Source organism: Monodelphis domestica, chromosome 1, assembly GCF_027887165.1.
Source record: "Monodelphis domestica isolate mMonDom1 chromosome 1, mMonDom1.pri, whole genome shotgun sequence".
Lineage (NCBI taxonomy): Eukaryota > Metazoa > Chordata > Mammalia > Didelphimorphia > Didelphidae > Monodelphis > Monodelphis domestica.
This window is the reverse complement of record NC_077227.1, coordinates 355661960-355684196: the sequence shown is the minus strand read 5'-3', so window position 1 is coordinate 355684196 and position 22237 is coordinate 355661960. Positions and strand designations below refer to the sequence as shown.

At 41.9% G+C, this 22237-nt stretch overlaps 1 protein-coding gene across 7 annotated transcripts in view; it reads right to left on the bottom strand.

Annotated features, from left to right (window-relative positions):
• LARP1 (La ribonucleoprotein 1, translational regulator) overlaps positions 1 to 22237 on the bottom strand; it is a 61741-nt gene that overhangs the window by 8443 nt on the left and 31061 nt on the right. The window contains exons 2-15 of one of the 7 annotated variants that reach the window (XM_056811503.1): positions 18458 to 18519; positions 18024 to 18089; positions 16715 to 16889; positions 16444 to 16563; positions 16077 to 16259; positions 15458 to 15620; positions 14044 to 14188; positions 13648 to 13822; positions 13283 to 13452; positions 5474 to 5851; positions 4407 to 4530; positions 3570 to 3775; positions 2788 to 2894; positions 519 to 670 (exon numbers count right to left, since the gene is read on the bottom strand). In XM_056811503.1, coding sequence (XP_056667481.1) covers positions 519 to 670; positions 2788 to 2894; positions 3570 to 3775; positions 4407 to 4530; positions 5474 to 5851; positions 13283 to 13452; positions 13648 to 13822; positions 14044 to 14188; positions 15458 to 15620; positions 16077 to 16259; positions 16444 to 16563; positions 16715 to 16889; positions 18024 to 18089; positions 18458 to 18519 — 2226 coding nt within the window. Of the gene's footprint in view, positions 1 to 518; positions 671 to 2787; positions 2895 to 3569; positions 3776 to 4406; positions 4531 to 5473; positions 5852 to 13282; positions 13453 to 13647; positions 13823 to 14043; positions 14189 to 15457; positions 15621 to 16076; positions 16260 to 16431; positions 16564 to 16714; positions 16890 to 18023; positions 18090 to 18457; positions 18520 to 22237 lie in introns of all 7 variants that reach the window. The other 6 variants (XM_056811505.1, XM_056811502.1, XM_056811504.1 and 3 more) reach the window with 6 other exon arrangements.

Sequence of the window (22237 nt, the reverse complement as noted above, 5' to 3'; positions counted from 1 at the left end):
CCATTCATACCTCCCACTCTACTCTGAATTGGAAGAGAGCTCAAAGATCATTTTAATCATAGCCCACCACACATTTGCCAAGCCAATTAGAGAAAAGAGCATCATTATCCACTCTTGCCCTGGAACCATCTGCCACTTGTTACAGTGCCAGTGCAATTTGATGAATTTTCCTCTTAACAGAGATGGTCAGGACCTTACCTTTCTGCTCCCTTTCAGCCATAGCACAGCCCTGCTCTCTGCCTCTTTTTCTCATGCCTCACTTAAAATCCTGCCTTCTATCAAAAGCCATTCTCCATTCCCCCTTAATGCAAATATCTTCCCTTTACTGGTTATTTATACTTTATCTTTTTTTTTGGGGGGGGGGGGGTACAGTTTTGCATGCTGTCTCCCTCCTTGTGGTGAAGGCCTGTCCTTTGCCTTTCTTTGCATGTCTGGTACTTAGCAAAGGGTCTGGTACGTAACAGAGTAGGCATCACTGCCTTCCTTGATTGATCACACTGGTATGGATTGATCCATACCGTTAAGGCAGCGCCGACGATACTTGTGGTAGACATGTTGTGTGAAGCCATTCTCTTTGAGCAGCTCGTGGGAAGGATGCTGGAACTTGGGTAGTGACTGTGGGGTGCAGCCATAGCTGCCAACAGCTGGCGTGCCCTCTGAGGGGCTGGAGCTGTGGAAACCAACACATACAGGGCTTATCTTGTTATCCCATTCTCATTACCCTCTTAAAATTGTTTTATATGACCCTAGGGGAGAACCTCTGTTTTTTAACCTTTTTCACGCTGTTCCATGTATCCAGGATAGCCTACTTCTTTCTCTCAAGATCCAAACACATCTAAACCCCACATCCAGAAACTGTAGATTCTTCAAATCTTTTCTAACTTCTACATTTTAAAGCCAAGGTAACAGAGGTTCAGAAAAGTCAAGTTAACTATTGAAAGAGCTGGTTAGTGTCAAAGGTGCATTAAGTCCAAGGCTCTACTACACAGGGTCATGGTTATTGTTCAATACTTCTCAAGTACCTAAAACTCCAATACTATCTCAACTATATAGTCTTCATGAATTCCCACCAGTCCTCCCCGCCCCCCAATTGTAAGGGACATCCCCCTCCTCAACCTACCCTCTAGCATTTTGTATTCTTCATGCCTTGTCTTCCCAACTAGGTAAAAGCTAAGGACAAGGACAATGTCTTATTAACTCAGTACCCAAGCAAAAGGCACTGCAAATAATCAGCACCTGTTATCTGTTAAATGAAGACATTCCATTAGCCCCTTCTTAGGCTCAGACATGGTACACAGTCCTTCTGGGTCAACATCCTAACTTTGCTTCTATGATGGAGGTATGGAAGTGTAAACCTCAAAATTTCTTAGACTTATAAATGTTGGAAATTTCACCATTGGGAAATTTCATACTTAAAAAAATTTCTTATTGATAGTCTATTGGAATGTGAACTCCATTGGCATGGGAGGTTCCTTCTCCTTCCCTTCTTAAGATTACTTTAGGACAGAAACCTTTTGCTGAACAATGGAAAGGACTTTGACCTATGCTTAAGCATAGAACAGGAATTTCTTTTGAGTCATGATTGATTTTAGAATTGATACAATGGAGATACTTGGAATCAATCTCCACCCTATTCAGTCCTAACAGGATTGAGGAAGGGCTGCAGCCTAGATCAAAATTTAATTATTCCAATCTCTACCCTACTCAGGTTAACAGGATTTAGAAAGGGCTGTAGCAAAGGATCAAAGATTTAATTATTTGAAAATATGACCTTCAACAGACATGTGCAAAGCCAGACCTCTGGGCGGTCCTGGGTTAAGCTAGAGCCTCCATTGGCACAGGGAAATTGATAGACAGGTGATTGGTAGATGTGAGGACTGAGGGGAGGGAACTTGGAGGGTTTCCTTAAGGATAGGGGGGTCTGAAGACTTGAGGGGGTGGTTGAGAAGTTGGTCGGTGTGGTTGGAGTGTGCTCTGAGAAGCTTGCTCTGGAGGAAGCTGAAGGTGGGGGCTCTGAGACTGTTTCTCCATTTTGGTCACGTGAGTAATAGGGACTGATCTCTTTTCTTTGCCCCAGCTATCTAAGGGCTTGGGCCTTTTGGCCCAGCCTAAACAGAAGGGGTATTTAAGCCCTATTCCCTTCTCTCCCCTTTCTCTCTACCTCTATCTCTCTATCTCTAATTCCTTTCTTCCTCCTGTTTGTAATTAAAACTCCATAAAAGGTTGACGGCTGACTTGAGTTTTCATTTAGGAATTACATAGCTGAATTCCTTGGCGACCTTAAATTAATATATATCAGTCTTTTAAAAGTGATTTCCTTGTCACAGAAGGAGCACCCACCCCATCCTCCCTAGCATGATCAAGGAATCAGAACTTTGTCAAATATGTAACAGCCCTTAATAACAGCATATCTATTCATAAATTTTAAACTCTCCATTAAGCTATTTACATTTCTAGTCCATATCATCACTCAGAATAAGACTTCCCTAACCTCTTTCTCAACTATGTAAAGTGCTATTTTTCTCTCATCTAAAAATAAAGCTATTTCCTTCAGAGTTCCAAGGACAGTCCCCTATCCCTGGTATCAAAGATCTGATAAGTTTCTCGCCTGTCCTCTTTGGTCCCTTCTTGATTTCTGACCATGATCAAGTCCCTTCCCAATTTTTACCCTTGCAGATGAAAGAGCCTATTTCATTGTAACCTCTCTTTATCTACACATGGATATTCTACCATCCCAGATACCTCTAAGTATTACTCCCACAACTCTTAATTTTAACTCTAAAATACCTGATGGAGGCTGTCCGGGGCCTGTGCTCTCGGGAATCCATGACCCATCCCACATGACACTCCATGGGTGGGTTTGAGCTATGCCGAGTCTTCCTTTTTCGGGGCATCTGTAAAAGATCATTCCAAGATTTGTTACTAATTAATTTAGCTAGTAAAGGCTTTATATCTTCTGAGAACCCTAAACAGTATAATTTTGGTCTTCACAACATTTCCATTTTTGATGGATAAACTGAAGCCCAAGATTATAAAATTCTTAATCCAAGGTCACATAGTGTCAGGAATAGCTCATTCCCAAGCCACTTTGTTATACTTCAGAAGTAAGTAGCCACAAGCTGAATTAAGGGGAAAAAATAACCAAACATTTTGCACCAAAAAAGTTAAAAAAAAAAATAATAAATAATAATAATTTACATGTTACTTATACCTCATAACTATCGTGTGAGATGAGTACTAATAGGTACCACTAAACTCATTTTACATATGAGGAAAAGTGAGGTCCAAATAAATTAAGTGACTTGCCCAAGGTCACAGAGCTGATAAGTGCCAGTGGCAGGATTTGAAACCAAATTTTCTTCCCTGCTTTCAAGTTCTGGGATCAAAACCCAATTGATATTGCCACTGCTCCTGGAAGCCTTTTCTTATAGATCCATTTACTACTCTGTAACCCTTCTCACACCCAGCCCACTCCCTTGGATACTTAGGATGTCACAAAATATTAATGAATGATTTTTAATTAAATTCATTTAGAAATGAGATTAATTGGATTGATTGAAGCTTCTCACCTTGGCATCTATCGTTCGTCCTTCCTTCACCACTGGGTAAAATCGGGATGTCTGGCTTGCATCTTTGAGTTGGGGGGTGCGGGGTGTCCGAGGAGTCCTGGTGTTGCGGTAGTTTGGTGACTCGGGGACAGTGGTTGGCAGAGATCGGGCAATGGTTGAGGGTTCAGGGGCACCAAACAGCTTGTTGGCTAAGGCGTCTGTGGGAACTGTGGATATGGTGGTAAAGTCTCATCAGGAGAGGGTATAACCCACATCCTAACTCTGAAGGTGTAAGACAGGGGTCCCCGAACTACAGCCCTCAGGCCACATGCAGCCCCCTGAGGCCATGCATCCGGCCCCCCACCGCACTTCCAGAAGGGGCACCTCTTTTATGGGTGGTCAGTGAAGGGAGAACTGTATGTGGCAGCGCCACAAAGTGCAGCATCTTCATGTACAGTACTACTTCCGGTGACATAATCCTTTGTATGGCACCTTGTTCCAAGAGTAACTGAAGGAGAACAAGGCGTCGCACAAAGGAGTGCGTCAGCATGGTGAGTGGCGATCTAGGGGAGGGGATTTTGCACTGTGTATACTTGCTGCCCAGTTAGGGTTAGGTTTTTATAGTTTGGCCCTCCAATGGTCTGAGGGACAGTGAACTGGCCCCCCTGTGTAAAAAGTTTGGGGACCCCTGGTATAAGATTTAAAGAAATGACCTCGACAGTCATTTAGTCCAACCTCTTACTCTATAGACCAGAAAACAGAGGCCCAAGATTTTCTTGAAGTCACAAAGTAAACCTCTAAATTTACTTTTCTATATATAACTAGGACAAGTCCTATCTCCAGCCCTCTTTGACTTACCTTGCTGGAATCGTGGAGGCCCAGGTGGGACTTCTTGATTGGGGTCAACAGGGGGCTCAGGGGTCAATGTATCGAACTGCTCCCGGCTGATCATGTTTACCTTTTTGAAGTTCTCAACTTCTTGCTGTAAACAGGTTAAAGGGGGGGGGGGGGGGGGGGGCGCGCACACAGAGAGAAAAGGAACAAGTATCAAACAGACAGTCTGGCAATACAAGTCTGGCCCTGGTTAAGGGCCTTTTTGAGAACCAGTGTGGGGTTAATTTCCCATCTCAGAATAACATTTTATGCTCCAGGGCCTATACCAAGTGGCCATCCAACTAGACTAATTAGGGCTACCCTTCAATATAGTGTGATCCAAAGTAGGAAGGAAGCCACTTCTGGGAAGCCTATCCAAATTAAGTCCATCCTATTATACCTCAATAATTCTTAATTCCCTTTTCATGGACCTTGGGGTGACTGCAGATTTGAAACTCAATCTAATACTGCCAAGTCCATAGCTTGTAGCATTTACTATCTAGACCAGTGGTGTTAAACTCAAATATGAACAGATCCCTGTGGGTAGCATACTTATAAAACCATAAATTAATATTATCTGTTATAGGTTTAAATTTATTTTGTTAAACATTCCTTATTACATTTTCACCTAGTTCAGGCCTCATTCCAAGTTAGTAGCTAGTTTGACACAAATGAAAATTTGCTGTAATTTTCAATGTCTACATCAAAAATCTCCACTCTAACTTTTGGCAAAGGGTCTTGTACACAGTAGAAACTCAAGCACTTACTAATTAGGAATAGAAAAATCATCTATTTAATCTCTATGTGACTATCCTCTCCAAAAATGCTGCACCTACCCTGTTTAGCTTTTATTCATGCCCTTTCTTATATTCAATATAGGTTTTACCTTCTACCTAACTAATTTCTTTTGTCATCAAAAGGATATGTTAATGAAGCCCAGTTACCTATAAATTATCCCTTGATCCTATGGATGACATAGTCCCTCTCATAAATGCTTTTGTACAGTCCCATGGACATGTATTCCCTGCCCATATGTAGCCCCAGGTCCTCACCTTGATCTGGGAGTATTCAGGCTCAAACTTCTCTGTCCACAGATCCTGCTCATAGTAGAAAAGCCCATCATTTATAACTTTGGCCAGCTCTGAACTCATCTTGGCCCGAGAGGTATGGTTACCAGTACGGTCACCCCCAGGGTGGCGCCGTAAGTATGGTGGAGTCTGTGTAACAATGAGGATCTTGTTGACATCCCGGTCATCAATCTCATAGTCTGAGTCCTCATCTGACCAATCAGTGAAAGTGTTCTTCCGCCCATCCATCTGTTCCATCTCCTCATCAAAAAGGAAGTCCAACTCTTCTGGCTCATCTTGGTCCTTTGATTTCAGTTGCTGAAGTGGAGCTGTCTGCTGCAAGAACTTGGGCTCTTCTGCTTTCTAAAACATATAGGGGGGAAAAAGGAAAGGGAAGGCATATGTGGTTATATGTGGTCCTCGAAAACATCTTCTAAAACTGACCATCCAGATGATTAGTGCATTTACCAGCATAAACCTACTTGCTTTTATTTTCAAACTTCTGAAGGATTTCACCTTTGAGGCACAATCCAAAATCTCATTGATTTTAAAATGATAAATCCATCTAAGATTGCAAAATCTTGTCTCTAAACCAAGAGCCATTTAAATTCATTTATTTAATAAACATTGGTTAACTGTGGCTAATGTACCGAACATTAATATGGCTGTTCCTAATAAAAAGACAACAAGGAAAAATATCCATATCCCTCAAAGAGCTGATAGCCTATAGGTACAGACCCCCGCTCCCCTTCTGTCTTAGAATCCATACTAAGCATTAGTTCTAAAGCAAAAGAGAGGTTAGGCAATTGGGATTGTGACCATGATTATTTTTTAAGATATAATTCTCAGGAGATAGTTAGGTGGCTCCATGGATTGAAACTTAAGGGCCTATAGATGAGAAGCCCTGGGTTGAAATCTGGTCTCAGATATTTCCTAGCTATGTGACACTGAGAAAGTCATTTAACTCCCATTGTCTAGCCCTTAATACTCTTTTGCCTTAGGATCAATATCCAGTAATGATTCTAAGACAAAAGAACACACACACACACACACACACACACACACACACACACACACACACACACACACACACACACACACACACACACGTAATTCTCAGTGCATAGGCTTCAGACTGCCAAAGAAGTCCATAAAAGAAAAAAAGAACCACTGTATTAGAGGATAAAAGATGTAAACAGATAAATACACATAATTTGAGGAGGAAGAAAGAACAATTAGGAGAATTAGGAAAAAATATACAGAACAAATGGTATTTCAAGAAAAACTTGAAAAAAGATTGGACAAGGATCAAGATAGGAAACAGAATGTTTAATTTAGAGAACATATCAGTCAGTTTAGTTGGAATCAAGTGTACATAAATAACATATGTAATAAGTCTGGATAGACAGAATAAAGTCAGAACCTGAAGGGCTGTAAATGCCAGTTAAGAGTTTTGATTTTATCTCAGAAGAAATAAGTAACCACTGTAGGTTTTTGAATAAGATAGTAATATGATCATACCAGTGCTTTAAGAAGAGTATTTTGGGAGTCAAGTGGAAGATTTGACTAGAGAAAGCAGACTAGACATTAAGAGACCAATTAGGAGGTTATATGATACTATCAACTTTTAACAGTAAAGGACATTCCCCTGTTACTCTGATTCACCTATGTAATTATAGTGACACACTATAAGCTTTTTGAACACAGGGACATCTTCAATAATAACTGCAATACCATCTTCTATTAAACATCACATTTAAGAGATTCATAAAAAGTTCTGGGCTCTTCACAACAGTTCTATGGGGTAGATTTAAACAAGTATTACAGCAATGTGATTTGTCAAGTGAGTCTCACTGAGATAAAAATGTCTCAGTCAGTCACATAAGAAGTCAGTTCTTTAGGGCTCTGGCCCTGTCTATAGACTCCTAGATTCAAGTCTTTCCCCTGTAGGACAACCCTCAAATTTTCAGGATTATAAGCTTCTATCTTTTGCTTTTGGAATATGGTATTCCAAGCTTTTTTTTTTTTTTAAATAGCTGTGGTTCCTAAATCACACATACTCATGACTATAGCTCCTTGGAATTTTAATTCCTTATTGGCTTCAGCATTTTTTTTCACATTGAGGCTCTAGATTTTGGCTCCATCTTCCTGGGAATTTTCATCTTGGGGTTTCTTTCAGGGGGTGACGAGGATTTATTTCCACTTTGCCCTCTGGTTATAAGAGATTATATAAGGTAGTTTTCTTTTATGATTTCTTAAAATACTATATCTAGATTTCTTCGGTTTTTAGGTAATGTGGTTTAAGTGACTTGCCCAGGGTCACACAGCTAGGAAGTATCTGAGTCACATTTGAACCTCTAGTCTAGACTTTTTTTTGGTCAGTTTTCAGTAAATCTAATGATTCTTACATTTTCTCTTTGATCTTTTTTTCAGGTCAGTCATTGCCACCTCATTAGCTTGCCTCCAAAAGCTTATATTTATCCTTTAAAATTTTTAAATATTTGTCATTTCATAAAGTATTTAGTTTTTATTTGATCCATTCTAATTTTCAGGGAGCTTGCTACTTGGAGTTTTTCATCTCTAGGGCCGTGCTGTCAATTCACTTAATTACTTTTTCCTTCCAGTTTTCATTTCTCTTTCAATTTTTTCCTCCAGTGCTCTCATGTTTCTTCTCTTGTTACTTCCATTTTTTCCCCCAGGAATTCTAGTTAAACTTATGCCCAACCAGTGTTTTATTTTGAGGATTTGCTTATAGATGATTTAAAGTCATTCTCTCCTAAATTTGTGCCTTGGGCTTCCTGACAAAAATATTTTTATGTGGATTTTTGCTTTTTCCTCCTGTCAGTCTGCTTCCTGATGTCAGACACTTCATGATAGGTATAAGTTCTGTATACTCCTGGAGGGAATGCCTGATTGGTTATACTACTGCTTTTTTGGGGTGCTAAGTGTTGAGTTATTCTAGGAATTCAGGAATGAGCCAGGGATTTGCTAGCTTTCAGGGTTCCCAAAATAGTCTGATCCAAAATGGTGCCTCCCTCCTGGTCTAATGTCTGGAGAAGTTCCTTACATGGTTTTGGGTCTGAACTACAGACCTGTGGGCTTGTCCCTAGATGGAGTTACAGCAGATGTTTTTCTGGACTCATGTCTATTAGCTAGTTGGAAAGCTCTTCAGGTTCAGTAACAGAACTGCATGCTCCACTTTTGGTCTGGGATTCCTGTCCTGGTTATTCCGGTGCAGTCTTCAGACTGGGTCAAGTTGGAACTGAGATCTTATTCTGCTCTTGGGTGTTTAAGCTGCCAGGTGCTACTTATTTTCTATACTTGAAACTTGTTTAGTACATAGCCCTGGGCCCATTATACTCCCTTGCCCTGGATTACCACTCTTAAGTCCCCTTTCCTCAATCTGTACTGAATCTATGACTCGGTAATACGTAACAAGAGGCAGAGCTGTCAGTCAGCAATTCTGTTCCCTGCACAAGGTCAGACCCTACTATGCCAGCTTTAAGACCTCTTCTTGCCTGGACATATAACCATGAACAAGACCTTGTACAGATCCTGAGCTAGAATGCTCTGCATGACTGCTGCTTAATATAGACTAATTATAAGTCTTTTCTATGTCTCTCCTGCAATGCCAATTTAGCCTGAAAAAATGATTGTGCAATGTAGTAGGCACTCAATAAATATTTGCCAACTGCTCACTATATAAATCTACCTGTATGTTTAAGCTACTCCATACCTTAAGGAAAAAAATTATAGGGATAGAAAATGGATTTAATTGGAATATGGAACTCCATGGTGAGGAAAACTCCCTTTCCCAATGGAGATCAGTATCTTTCAGTCTTAAGTTAAAGCAACAATAGCTAAACTTTTTGCTGATGCATCACTTTAAGTAAAACCTTTTCCCAGCACTTACATGCAATATTTTAATTATTTATATATAGATACATGCCATTAATATGTATGCTATAAAATAGATACAAAACCAGAAATCTTAAGTATGATAATGATGAAATAACATTTGACCCTAGTAGTAAAAAGTCCCTTGAATTTCCTAGGGATGGAGCTGCATGGAGGATAAATTAGAGAAAACTGATCTAAGTTTAGGAATCTATTTAGAAAGCTATTACAGGGGGGGCAGGTAGGAGGCTAAGTGGATTGAGAGCCAGAGCTAGAGACAGGAGGTCCTAGATTCAAATCTGGCCTCAGATACTTCCTAGCTATGTGACTCTGGGCAAATCCCTTAACTCCCATTGCCTAGCCCTTACTGCTCTTTTGCCTCAAAACCAATACACAGTATTAATTCTAAGACATAAGGTAAAGGTTTAAAAAAAAAGAAAGCTATTGCAACAGTACAAGAGAAAATGAGGTTCTGAATTAAGCTGGTAGCTATGCAAGAAAAGGGGAGAGATGGCAAAGATGTGGTAGAAGAGAATAATGGGATGTGGCAACTATCTGTAGTATAAGGGGAAATGAAGAACTGAATACTGAAACTGCCAACTTGGTTGGTTGGGAAAGGTGGTGGTACCCTTAAAAATAGTAAAATTTAATAAGGGAGGATTTAGAAAAAGAGTAAGTTTGGGTTCCTAAGACTGAAATTCATCTGATATTTCCACCCAAAATGCAAAAAAGTCAGAGAATATTAGAATGAGGATCTTACCTCCATAGTGCCAAGCATACCTTCTGAAAAGCTCTTGCTTGACCTTGAGGTCAAGCACCTGCTCAGTTATTGCTGAGGATGTCCAGGTAAGAGATAAGGCGGGGGGTGGGGAGGTGGGGGAAGACTGGGTAGCTCAATGGACTGAAAGGCCTAGAGATGGGAAGTTCTGGGTTCAAATGTGGCCTCAGACACTTCCCAGCTGTGCGACCCTGGGCAAGTCACTTAACCCCCATTGCTTAGCCCTTCCCACTCACTCTTCTGCCTTGGAACCAATATACAGTATTGATTTCAAGACAGAAGGTAAGGGTTTTATTTTTTTTTTTAAAGGGGGGAGGAGGAGTAAGGCTAGAAATTCCCTAAGGGAGATGAGGTTAGGGGGGAGGAGTATTAGGAAATAGATGTGGTTGTATAGGACAGAAGCCTCACAGGAAGGATGGTATGCAATCTAGCTAACCACCCTGATCGGTTGATCATACTCTTTGTGAATGATATCATAGCCCATACTTAGGAGACCATTTGAAAGAGAGGTTAAATGACGCGTCCAGGGCTCAATGCTAGGTACCTTTGTAGTAATGCCTTTCTATTACACTAAACTAGGTTCTGTCTAGATTTAAAGGCAATCTCCTCACATAGCAACCACCCTAGTTCCCAGGCCCTTATCACTTCTCACCTGGACTGTAACAATAGCCTTCTAATATCCTTCCCTCAAGTCTCTCAATGTTCCAGTCTATCTACTAATCACCAGTAATTTTTTTAAAGTGTAGGTCAAAAAGTGGGTCTCTACAGTTTCTAGGATGAAAAGACAAACTCCTATTTGACACTGAAAACACTTCACAAGTGGGCCCCCAAACCACCTTTCTACCCTTCTTGGACTTCACAGTCCAATAAAACTGGTCTTTTTGTTGTTCCCCAATGACAGTCTTTGCCCCGCCCCAACCTAAGCACTACTTTTCCTATTAGTTCTTTACCCTCCCAAACTGATATTCATTTTGTGTATCTATATACACAAGTCTATATAAAAGCATAAACATATATGTACATGTTGTGGCTTCAATTAGAATAGAAACCACCCAAAGGGTAGGTAATGTACTACTTTTGTTTTTGTATCTCTACATCCTAGACCAATGCCAGGCACAGAGTAGCATTTTATCAAGTGTCTACCCCATTGATCCCCTCTGATTCTATTTTCTTTTTTATCATTTCTCTTATAGAAGATACCTAGTGTCCAGTTTAGAATTAGAACTGAACCGAATTTCTAGGATCATTTAGGATATCTGGCTCCAATTCTACAAACTACTATGACTACTAGATGTGCGTTTTGAATGTGGTAGATGGATAAATGTCCGTCATAGGGTCATGATTTGTCCTTCAGTGACACCTCATTGAGGCTCCTTGAATTTCTTTCTGGACTACAGAGATGTAAAGACTTCCGATGAGGGCAGAGGGGGCTATAAGAAAAAGTCTACAAGAAGAGGCAATCAAATCCATTTGAGAACTAATTCAGAATTTCAGATACAGAAATCATTAAGTGAAAGGACACAAGAGGAAAATAGGCCATGCTAGAGGGACAGTGGAAAAACAAAACACTAAATGCACCACTGGTGAAATCATAAGTTGGTCTAGTCATTCTAGAAAGCAATTCTGGATTCTAGTACAAAATTCTTACACCCTCTGATTCAGAAATCTCACTGTTAGGTAATGCAAACACTCATAGATGCATGCACGCATGTATTTGTGTGTGTAAAGAACCAGAAACAAAGTTGAAGTTCTATTGGAGAAGTCCATACTACGTATGGAATATTACTTAGCTATAAGAAATAAGACTTTAGAGAAGAATGAGAAGACTTAAAGGAAATGACATTTAAAAAAAAGTACAAGGAGAAAAACAGCTCAAGACTAAAACTACTAAAATAAAGAGAAAACCCACCCCTGTAATTGAAGGCTATAATAGTCAACACAACTGGAGGTAAGAAAATGTAATTGGTATCTTCACCTTTCTAGGAGTAGGAGGGTTGGTGTGCATACTACCTGACAGACACACAGGGCCTGGACAGACAGATTGAGACAAATCTTTTCAGACTTGGGCAATGTGTGGATGTTTTACTTAACTCTGCATATTTTTACAAGGAGTGGGAGTGGTGATATGGGAAGAGAGACCTGGTAATAATGATGCTACAAAAAAGGTAGAAAGAAAAGAGGGTCACTGCAGCATTTTTTTTAAGTGCAGAGAAAAGAACAGAAGGAGGTTTGGAGGAAGGCACAAGCAGGACAGCTTTGAAACTAACACATTCAATTTATTAATCTTTGGAAAAAAAAAAAGCAAGCTGTACACGTTGAGACTGGTGGTTTCATAGGCAATCCTCTTTTTCTGTTCTTCTTTGTAAATAGAAATGATCCTGTTTTGTAGACATTAAGTTCAGAAAAACAAAAACAACAAAACATTAAAAATAACAAGTCCAACCCTCTCACTTCATTGAAGAGGGCACTGAGGTTAAGAAAAGCCATTTGTCCAGTTGCACACTGATTTAGGTAGGGGCAAAATGGAAACTGAAACAATCTTCTCAAAGGTGATAAAAACAACTTCCCTTCAGGCATGAAAGAAGGGCTTTTTAATAGAAGAAGACAAAACAAGAGGACCATGGTCTTCAATGGGAGGGATGGGGGATTGGTCCTGCAGGTTGTTAGCTTTGAGAGGAAAGTCTGACATTAAATCATAGTATATGGCAAGAGCCCAAAAGAGGGTCTGCAACCATCTAAGAAGGTCTGTATCCTCAAGGAACTCCTGAGGACGTGAGATTATTGGAATTAGGTTCCACCTCCAACATTGGGATTCAGAATATCACTGTTCTATAACACACTTGGGTATCTGTGTATATGTGTTGGCACATCAAGGTCATCATCCCATGTTGGAATGAGATAGGTCAGGACTAAGCCATGGGAGTAAAGGGAGTAAGGAATGAAAAGGATGGACAGGGCAAGGAAGGATTAGAACTCACAAGTCTCAAGGCCCTCCCAACTTTTGTAGAGCAAAAATCTCTTCCTGATGAATGGATATGGCAAAGAAAAAAAAAAAGCAGAAGTCTTTACAATCTGTCGGATTCCCTACCCACATTGCTGAGAATGTAGTCAATACCAACCTTGGGTCTTGCTGGAGAGGGCCGAGGCCTCTTCTTCACCTCTATCCAATTCTCTGAATCCAGGTCAGGGAGGCTGGCTGATAGGCCTTTGGGTAGTGTCTTTAGGTTGCTGACCTCCTCTGTCTTGGTTGGCACAGGAGTGGCCGAGCGGGGAGAGCCTGGTGCCGATTCTGGAAAGAGTGCTGGGATTAGAACACACCTAGGACCAAGTCTTGAGCTACTCCCACTCCTCTTTGCAAGGAAACTATGAAGAACATTCATGAACTGCTGCCTAAGCCTTGTAGTACTCTCAGATAGTGAGTCACCTTCCCATAGCTGGTCTCCCTAGCTCTGTTCCCTCCATTCCCCAAATTCTCTCCACCAACCTGTCTCCTTTTGGAAACTCTGTCGGGGCACAAATTCAGGGCAGTTGATGAGCTGAGAAAAGTCAGTCTGTGAATAATCTGTCATTGTGGGTCCTGGCAGGGGCCACTTCTCAGGCTGCTCCTTCCTTCGGATCTTCTGCTCTACAATCTCGACCACTTTGCTATCCTTTAGGGCCTAGGGCAAGAGTGTAGGTGATAGTGACAAAAAACCTCCCAGGGCCATCTCTTTGGTTAGATCCCACTATAATCCTAGCTAATAAGGGCAAGTTTTGGAGGCAATCACCAATGCAAGCAGAGGCAGCCCTGTCCCTACCCCACAAGGCCAGGATCCCTCTTCCCTCCAGGTCCTCAATTTTGTTTTATCCATTCCCAACAGTGCCCCCTACTCCCTGGCACCTGGATGATGAGGCCCACTTCAGTGGTAAGGGCCTTCACTCTGTGGAAAGAGGCAATGAGGGTGATAGGAAGAAACCCATCATTATCCATTTTACGTCGAAGGAAGAAGTCTCGTTCCAAGTTGTCCACACTGAAGTAGTATTCACTACTCACCCAGGAAGGAAGAAAGAAGTGGATAAGAGAGGAGAAAGGACAAAGGACCCCACAGTACCCTTTCTGCACACAAAATTCCACAGCTAATATCCCCCCTTCTCAGAGTCCTTTGGCAGTCCTCTTCTATGTGTAAAACTTTTATTTCCCAAAAGGGCCCTGTATCCCTGGAATTGTGCATTCCCAATTAACAGACTAGTGCAGTCTGTTATCTCTTCCAGTAAGAATACTGTTTTTGGAAGAAAAAAATGGTGGGTTCAAATCCCATCTCAGAAGCTGAATGACTCTAAGTTAGGATCAATGGCATTTGAAATGACTCCTAGCTCTCATTCTATGATCTTAGGCTAATGTATACATATGGAATGAGGAACTAGTTAGTGTAGTAGAGTGCCAGACTCTTGGTGAATCAGAAAGATTGTAAATCTTCCCATTGACATTTTACTAGTCATGTGGCCTTGAGTAAGATATGGACCTCAAACAGTCTCAATTTCTATTAATAGCACCTGCCTAGGGGGCAGCTAGGTGGCACTGTGGATGAAGAGCCAGTCCTAGAAGATGGGAAGTCCTGGGTTCAAATGGGGCCTCAAACATTTCTAAAGTTGTGTGGCCCCAGGCAAGTTACTTAACCTCAGTTGCCTAGCCCTTGCCCTCTCTTCTGCCTTAGAATTGATTATTTAGTATTTGATTCAAAGAAAGGTTAAAAACCAAAACACAATAGCACCTCCTGCAAAGATTACAAGGATCATATTAACGATAACCCATATAAACAGTTTTGGAAACCTCAAATGCTAGTTATTATTAATCATATGCTTTCTTACTGTTTGTTATGTAACCTTTGGACATTCTGTGGTCTCCCCAATAGGCTCTAGGCTGTGAAAGCAAAGACAGTACCTTCTTTACTCAACTCACCCTATCTCAGTGCCTGCCACACAGCTGGGTACAAAGTAGTATGCAATAAAGGCTTGTCAATTTGAATAGACATGGCCCAACAAGGCAAAATGAGGCAGAGTAAAGCCCAAGATAACAGAATTTAGAGCTAGACAAACTTTTGAAATCTATTTCAATTTCATTAGTAGATGGGAAAACAGCCTAGGAGAAAGTGAGTAGTGCCCTAGGTCACACAAGTAATAAAGCTCTTTACTCCCACATACCATTTTATTTTCCTACCATAAACTGACTAAGTTCCTTAGACCAGTGAAATCGGTGCCATTGGTATGCCCACAGCACCATCATCTACCTACTTCCACAATCAACCCCAACTTACATCTGTCGCTTGATGTAGTCTTTCAGCAGCTCCTGGTCCACATTATATAGATCATTGCTGCTCACATTGTCAAAATAATAAGTGATGTTACTTTGGTACTTGGGGGTTCGAGAGCCATCAGAGCAGTCATACTTTCGGTAGCCGTATTGGTAATCAAAGTGGGCTGTGGAAAGAGAGGAAGAAGGAGAGGGATGTTACCATGTGATGGAAGGATAAGCACTTTTCCCTGTGAGAGAACTTTCCTGGGATGGGTAGACAGGTGCTGCTGAGTTCAAAAAATGAGGGAGCAAAAATCAAGCTGGTATCAGTGTTCTCCTAAGATGGATGACAAAGGTGAAAATGTGAAGGAGTAAAAAGACCACCATTTGGGGAGTTCCAAGACCTGGATTCCAGAACTCTAATAGTTGAAGTCCCCATTCAGTCCTAATATTTTGCCTTTTAAGGACCCTCTTGCATTAAAGTTCATATGAAGATCATAAGAGGAATCCACAATTAAGACTCTGGTTGACCCCAGCTTGGTTTGGAGGAGAAAGAAGGGAGATTGGTTCAACACTCCCTAGCCAAAGCCTAAGCACTAGGTCCTACTACGCCCCTCACCCCATTCTTAGCTCTCACGTACATCGAGTGTTGCCCCGGCCTCGACCCCGGCCTCTGCCTCGCCCCCGGCCTCGGCCCCGGAACGCGCCCCGAATGGCTCCCCCCTCACTCTTCACGCTTGACGTCTCATCATGGTCAGGCCAGGCCCTTTCCTGTTTGTTGTCCGGATGCCACCCCGGGGAAGAGGGGGGGCCTTGGCTCAGTCCTGGAGAGAAGGGGGAGGGGGTGGGGTTCATCCACTTGGGGGATAGCTCCTTTCTTCCCCAGTTCCTTACCTACCCCATATAACTCCAACCCACCAGCACCAGCACCAGCATGCACCAGCACCAGCATGCACCAGCACCAGATCCTCCCCACCCAGAAGCACTCTCAGGTACCTTTGACCTCACCACGGCTGGCAGAGGGATGGCGAAGTTGTTCATTCTGGCGGTTGGTACGTAAAGCAGTTTTGTCCCGGGCCACATCTGACTTCATGTCTATGTGCAATGGAACCCACTTGTGTTTGCTCCCTGGGGGACATCGTGAGCACGTGAAATACCGTTAGGGGAGAGGGGGGCTCTTCAGTGACACTTCTTCCCATCCCCTTCAAGACCCATGCCTCCAGCATATACAATGCCCACCTTGGAGGTCCTGGGCCTTCCCAGCAGTCAGGCCACTCACCTTTCTTCTTCTGCCCAGCTTTCTGGCTATCATCATCCCCATTCTTTTCTTCTCCAGATTCATCTGACTTGGCCTTTGGACTTTCCTTATTGTCACTTCCCTCTCCTTTATCCTGTTCCTTCATGTCCTTCTTTGGGGGTGGTTTGCGAAGTGGAGCTGGTTTATGAGGCTGGGGCTGGAAAAGAAATAAAGGGTTCTTCATAAATGGTCCAATAGAGAGTAAAGGGTCTACTGGCAGAGGCATCCCTCCCTCTGACCCTCCATGGTTCCCTAAATAGCACTCAACAGAATAAAGTGGGCTGCAGGGGACCTGGACTTGAGTCCCGATTCTCACATTAAGCATCTCTATTAAGTATTGTCTTGAGCAGACTGCTTAAACATCATTCTGTGAGCTTCTATAACTAGGATGGCACAATAAATGTATGCTGCTAGGCTTGGAATCATGATGGGTCTGGGGATCACAAGGATCAAATGAGATTGTATATATAAAGTGCTTTGCAACCTTTCTAAAACACTTAAGATTTCTGGCTGCTATGATGATTTTTTTAAATGAGAGAATTCCTGGTATTATTAAAGTCAGAAGACCTGGGTTTTTAATACAAGTCCTGATATTTACTTGGCAAACCTCCTGGTTCCTCAATTTCCTCATCTCTAAAAATGGGAATTGCATTGCCTACCTCACAGATTTGCTAAAATACATTGTAAATGCTAAACATTACAGAAACGAGTTATCATTATCATTACTTTTATATAGGTTTGCTGACTACTTAATCTAAGTAGAGCCCTGGGCAAGTTGGGACCTGAAGGGATTGAGGATCTCCCCTCTGTGGGAAAGCTGGGAAGAAGCCAGACCCAGAGTCACATTACCTACCCTCAAAGAGCTTTTGAGGGAGACTCAAGCACACTGGCAGTCACAGCCTAGAGGCCCAGCCAGGGAGGTTATCCAGCCTGCAGTCCCAGAATAGCAGGATGGAATAAAGAAACTGGTGAACAGCAAAGGCCTAACAAGGTAATCTAAGGCCCACAGTCTATGGGGAAGCTATTCTTGGCCCCTCCTGACCTGGAATGCAGGTCCCCAAAAAGCATGCTGGCCAGGGATTGGCAAATGTGCCTAGTTCAGATTGTGGAAGTAGGTAAGGTAGCACTCCAGAGAGGAATACCAATTTGACTTTTATACCATGTATTCCTCATCCCATCCCAATCTTTCTTCTGATCCCTAGACTTTTAAAGTCAAAGGTTAAGAAATTCTGAGTTGGTGGAGGAGGGTATATACAAGCAGAGTTCAATTACACCAATTCTACTCTCTTACCTGGACACTCTTGTGGGCTATCTCTCCAGGTGTGGGCCAGTTGGTAGCATCTCCAAAATCACTAACCTGCAACACAAAACCAGGTCATTCCCTAATGATGATGTGCCTTTTTACCACTCCTTCACCCCCTCCCCTCCCAATTCCTTTTTTAGGATGGTCTCTACCCCCCCTAGTACTTAGGACTGGCTATCAAAGCAATAGGGACTAACTAATGAGGTGAGGATGGATAGACTCAAGATCATCTCCCCACACCTCATGCCTAACATAGAACAACTGCTGTTTAGGCAGAGCCCAAGGGGGAGGTGACATCTAGCACCATAGGATTGGGGGGAGGTGGGGGGTCGGTGTCCCAGCATGAAAAATCCAATCTCACAGGGTCCCAAGTGAAAGGAAAACTCTTTCAGAAGCATCTTCAGTTGACAGCACCACCATACCTTGCTGCCTTTTCGAGGCTTGGGGTTGGCTGCCCTCACCACTTTGGCTGGAGCAGAATGCTCTGTAGGAACAAGATGGGGAAAAAAAAAAAGACTGGATTGAGCCAGAGGTAGGCAGGCAGAAGAGCACAACCTGCCCCCTCCCCACCAAGAGTCCCTACTTCCTTCCTCCTCTCCCTCCACTGCACAAATAAAGCCCCAAATTTAAACTTCCCTGAGATCAGTAAAGCCCATGCTGGGAGGGGAGGAACAAAGAAGACTCAGGTGATCCATTCAATGGAAAACAACTTCTCATCAATCTTCTTTATTGGGCTTTAAACAGGGCTTGGAAACAGATGTGGAGAACCAATTAAAGGAGTACAAAGTGGCACGAGAGTCAAAGTTTCTAACTATGTGTGCGCACACAAGCATGTTCTCAGTGGAGGTGGTATGTAGGAGTGTCTTATTTCCCCCAAAGTAAGTCCCAGAGTATTTTAGATATAGGGCAAATGACCCCAAAAGGAAGGTCTGGCAGAGGAATATAAACTGTCTCAAGGAATGAATTCTCAAAATCAGTAGACACTGAGATTATCTCAGTGGGCTAAACTCAAGAGCTCACTTAAGGGAAGAAATAAATCCCTAGTGATCACGAAGGGCCCCTTGTAGCTCTCTAAAGCCTATGACACCTGTCATTCCTGCATCAATTCCCTCTAGAACAATGCAGGTGGGAAAAGTTAAGATTTGTAACTCTAGCCCTTTAATTTTCTGCCTCAATTTTCTCAAAATGTCTGGGTCTAAGGTAATGGGATGGGCACAGAAAGGTCAAATTTCACCTTTTTTGTGAGCTTTCTCACAACCCAAGTTGATGAACATAGATCCATCACTGAAATATTTATTAAGCACAAGACACATGCTGAACCATACAGTTCAGCCCAGGCCAGTAGCTCCTGCTTTAGGCACAAAGTCTTAAGAGTTGAGGGTCACCAGGCCAAACCTAAGGCTGCCCAAAGCACCATGGGAAGAGATGAACAGGAAGATCCACAGGGAGACCAAGGGAGAGTAGAAAAGGGACCAATTTGGCACTAAGAGACCCAATATACACCACTGCTAGGGATTTTCCTAATTTTTACCTCTTCTGCTTTACTACCTCTGTCTGTGTCAAAGTATGCCCAGTCACTCAACTTCTACTGCAAATAAGATAATCTAGGGCTCTGTCCCACCTTAATTCAAAAGGGAAAGGTCATAGGTAAGAGAGAGTGAAGTAAAAGTGCGAGAGCCAGAGTATAAGGAGAAAGTATATGGTAAGAAATAGGAAAATGATATTATATTCTCTAGTGAGAAAGGAGAAGGAAAAAATAGAATGGGCTTCTAAGAATCCAATCAATTACAAGTCCAAAGCTAGTATAAGTTTTCCAAGCCTGATAGTATAGGGCCCATATCACTCTCCTTGAGCTTCAGAGATTCTAAAAGAGTGGTCTTCCTCCAATCACATAAGAGAACTGTGCCTTGCCAAAGTATACAGAAAGAATTGGTGAGGAACGAATAAGCCTAGATATGTGAATATGCAGGTAGTATGGTATAATAAGAATCGAGACCTGGGTTGGAGTCCCAGTTCTGTCACTACTTGGCTGAGTTTCAGCTTCACCTCCTAGAAAATCTGGAGGGTAGTACTATATTGGTATCTGAGGTAGTTCAGGTAATAACATAGGCAGAGAATCTTCTGAGGTTTTAAAGAGAAAGCAACTTTCACTACCAAGCCACCCTCTCCCTCCCATCAGACCTCCAGCCACTAAGTTCCCAATGTAGTCACACAGACCAGGGACGAAAGACTTTGAAGGTGGCCAGTCCTTTAAAGACTCACTACCCTGAGGTTTTTCTCCCACTCACCTCCCACCCCATCTGCTGGCTTATCAGCTAGCTACCAGCTGGGGGAAGATGACATCTCCCAGACCCCAAGAGGGGAGAACTCACTGAGCTGATTATGAAGGGAATGTTCTACCCTTTGGCCTGACCAATGTTCCCTTAATGGGTAGAAAGTGTCCCCACCCAACTCCTTACCACTACATTCCTGACACCAGCCCCCTAGAGAAGACACTGCTGCCTTTAAAGACATCCCACAAAGGGAGGCTACAAATCAAGTCTGGAACTGACACTAGTCCCCCCATACTTTCCTCTTCTAGGGTACAGGTAATTTTTACCCATTCACCCATATGTTCAACCAGGCTGGCACTGCCCCAAACTTCTGGTAGCAGGAATCCATCTCCTAAAAGATCACTTAGTCTGGAGTCTAAAAATCTAAGTTGGAGTCTTGAATATTCAAACATATGTGATTCTGAACAATCCAACCGTTCTGACTTACTTTTCCTCATTGGCAAAAACAGTAATGACATTATTTACACAGACTCCCTAACAGGGTTGTTATAAGGAAGGCTCTTTGTAAACCTTAAAAAAAGGATCAGATTTAAAGCTGAAAGGACCTCAAAAGCCACCCTCATTTTATAGATGAGGAAACTGAGGAGCAGAGGTTATACTTGTATGTCAGAATTAGGTCTCTAGGAGAACCCCTTAAAAAAAATTTTGTTTATTTTTTGACCAATTACATGTAATAAATTTCTACACAAGTTTTCCTAAGTTATATGATAGAACTTCCTTCCCTTCCCCTTTTCAGTATAAGCAGAGGATTCGATCTGGGTTATACATGTATTATTATGCAAAACATATTTCCATATTATTAATTTCTATAAGTGAGTAATCTTATAAGATTTATTATAACCAAAACCCAAAACATAAACCCAATTAAGCAACTGAAAAATTATCTGTATTCTGACTACAATAGTTCTTTTTCTGGAGGTAGATTTTTACTGGTTCTGCTTGTTTCATTCTGTATCAGTTCTTGTAGGTATTTCTAGCTCTTTCTGAAATCATCCTGTTCATCATTCCTTACAATAGCATTACATCCCCCAAAATATACCACAGTTTGGTCAAGTCATTCTCCAGTTGAAGTTGCACCACAAAAAGAACAGCTATAAATATTTTTATTCAAGTAGGTCCTTCTCCCCCATCCCCCTTTTTATCTCTTTGGGATAGAGAGCTAATAGTGGTATTACTAGACTCAAGGGTATGTCTTGTTTTATAGCCCTTTGGGCATAATTCTAAATTGCCCTTCAGAATGGTAGGATAAGTTCCCAACTCCACCAACAATACATTAGTGTCCTAATTTTACTACATCCCCTCCAACATTTATCACTTTTGCTGTCATATTGGCCAATCTGATAGGTGTGAGGTGGTATCTCAGTTGTTTTAATTTCCATTTCTCTAACCAAGAGGGATTTAGAACTCCATACCCTCCCCCCTTTTTTGGCTTAGCTATATAGCTGTGAACTAGAGTTATAATGAATAGGCCAGGTATTGCTCTAGACCAAAAACAGATTATTACCCTTTCTCCTGGCAAACTTTCTAAGTGAACTTCTAAGTGAACCCTGAAGACTTAGTACCAGAAGATATGGAGCACAAAGGAAATGCCAAACTAAGGAATAGTTGGCTAGTCAACAGGAGAGTGTCAAGACCATAGATTTGGAGTAAACCTGGGTTCAAATCCTGGCTTTGCTATTTATACCTGCATGACTGGGCAAGTCCTTTCCCTTCTCTGAATTTCTAGACTAAAGTATAATTAAAGTTTTTTTTTTAGCACTTAAATCCTATGATTCTAACAAGAACATGTGCGACATCCCAAAATTTACCTTCCACTTTTGGTACAGCTTTACACTCAACAGACTAAGAAAAATCAGAAAGCACTAGGAG